This window comes from Otolemur garnettii, unplaced genomic scaffold (genome assembly GCF_000181295.1).
Source record: "Otolemur garnettii isolate 467f Iridium unplaced genomic scaffold, OtoGar3 scaffold00105, whole genome shotgun sequence".
NCBI classification, from domain to species: Eukaryota; Metazoa; Chordata; class Mammalia; order Primates; family Galagidae; genus Otolemur; species Otolemur garnettii.
The window spans coordinates 3,513,134-3,514,616 of record NW_003852500.1 but is presented as its reverse complement, the minus strand read 5'-3'; the positions used below and the strand labels follow the sequence as shown (position 1 = coordinate 3,514,616).

The window sequence follows — 1,483 nt, the reverse complement described above, 5'->3', positions numbered from 1 at the left end:
AAAAAAAAAAAAACTCCTGACCTCAAGCAATTCTCCTGCCTCAGCCTCCCAAATGTTGGATTACAGGTGTGAGCCACTGTGCCCGGACAGTCAGTCACTCTATCTTTGGATGGCTTTTGGAAAATAAACACTAATGGCATCTGATCTTTCTCCAACATCAGGGGACCTCAAGAATCTGTTAACAGGAGGAACAGCTGTCCCTGGGCTCCTGCTTCCTGGATCTGGCACCTGAGTACGCTATTCCCCACTCCCCAGGCTGTTCCTGGCACCTCCTGCTATTCCCTGGGGTTCCACACCATTCCCACCCCATGGACTCTACCCTTTGCAGATTCAGAGTTTGACTCTGCCAACTGCATTCCTTTGTTGAAAACTGGAAACTATCCAGATTCCATTTTTAAATTCTCTAGAACAGTGTTTTTCAATCTTTTTTTATCTCATGGCACACTTGAACCTATAGTTAAACATCCATGGCACACTTAAATTATGATGTTCAAAAAAAGAGTAACAAAACACTTACTGTGCTTTGAACTTCTTTTGAAAATAATTTAATTAATGATCTTTAAAAATTTTCCCAGTGCAACTAAAATCCTCTCATGGCACCCCAGTGTGCTTTAGAAAATTATTGTTCTAAAACCTTCTTGAGGGCGGCACCTGTAGCTCAGTGGGTAGGGCACTGGCCACATATACCCAGGCTGGTGGGTTCAAAGCCGGCCCAGGCCAGCTAAAACAACAATGACAACTGCAACAACAACAAAAAGTAGCCAAGCTTTGTGGCAGCGCCTGTAGTCCCAGCTACTTGGGAGGCTGAGGCAAGAATATTGCTTAAGCCCAAGAGTTTGAGGTTGCTGTGAGCTGTGATGCCACAGCACTCTACCCAGGGCGACATCTTGAGATTCTGTGTCAAAAAATAATAATAATAAAGTAAAAAAAACCTCAAAAATAAAACCTTCTTGAATTCCTCTCCTTGTCTTTTCTCCCAATCCCAATGGGAAATCTAAAATCTACAGAGGAAACACTTCAATGCCCTCGGTCCCTTCCCCTCCACACACACATGCAACTTTCAGGAATTTCAAACTCAGGACGACCTGGCCAGGAGGAAGGACCCAAATGTACAAAAAACACCAACCCCCCAGCAAACACAGGGCTCTCCTCTGTTCTCCTAGATGATGAACCCTGCTCCCGTGTTAGGGTGCTCCACATGCGTGGGAAATGAGGACGCAGAAACTTCTCATTTTTAGGAAACGTAACTTTGGTTGGGTACGGTGGCTCAAACCTGTAATCCTAGCATTCTGGGAGGCCAAGACCAGCAGATGTCTTCAGCTTAGGAATCCAAGACCAGGTTGAACAAGGGTGAGACACTGTTTCTACTAAAAATAGAGAAAAAACTAGTCAGGCGTTGTGGCAGGTGCCTGTAGTCTCAGCTACTCAGGAGGCTGAGGCAAAAGCATCACTTGAGCCCAGGAATTTGAGGTTGCTGTGAGCT

The 1,483-nt window shown here is 45.2% G+C and overlaps 1 protein-coding gene across 4 annotated transcripts in view; it reads right to left on the bottom strand.

Annotated features, from left to right (window-relative positions):
- The window catches only part of PGPEP1 (pyroglutamyl-peptidase I), a 37,361-nt gene that overhangs the window by 21,379 nt on the left and 14,499 nt on the right, over positions 1 to 1,483 (bottom strand). For 2 of the 4 annotated variants that reach the window (XM_023517180.1, XM_023517179.1), the window contains exon 3: positions 1,274 to 1,367. The exons of the other annotated variants lie outside the window; for them this stretch is intronic. In XM_023517180.1, coding sequence (XP_023372948.1) covers positions 1,274 to 1,288 — 15 coding nt within the window. In that variant the 5' untranslated portion in view covers positions 1,289 to 1,367. The remainder of the gene's footprint in view (positions 1 to 1,273; positions 1,368 to 1,483) is intronic. 4 annotated transcript variants of the gene reach the window in all.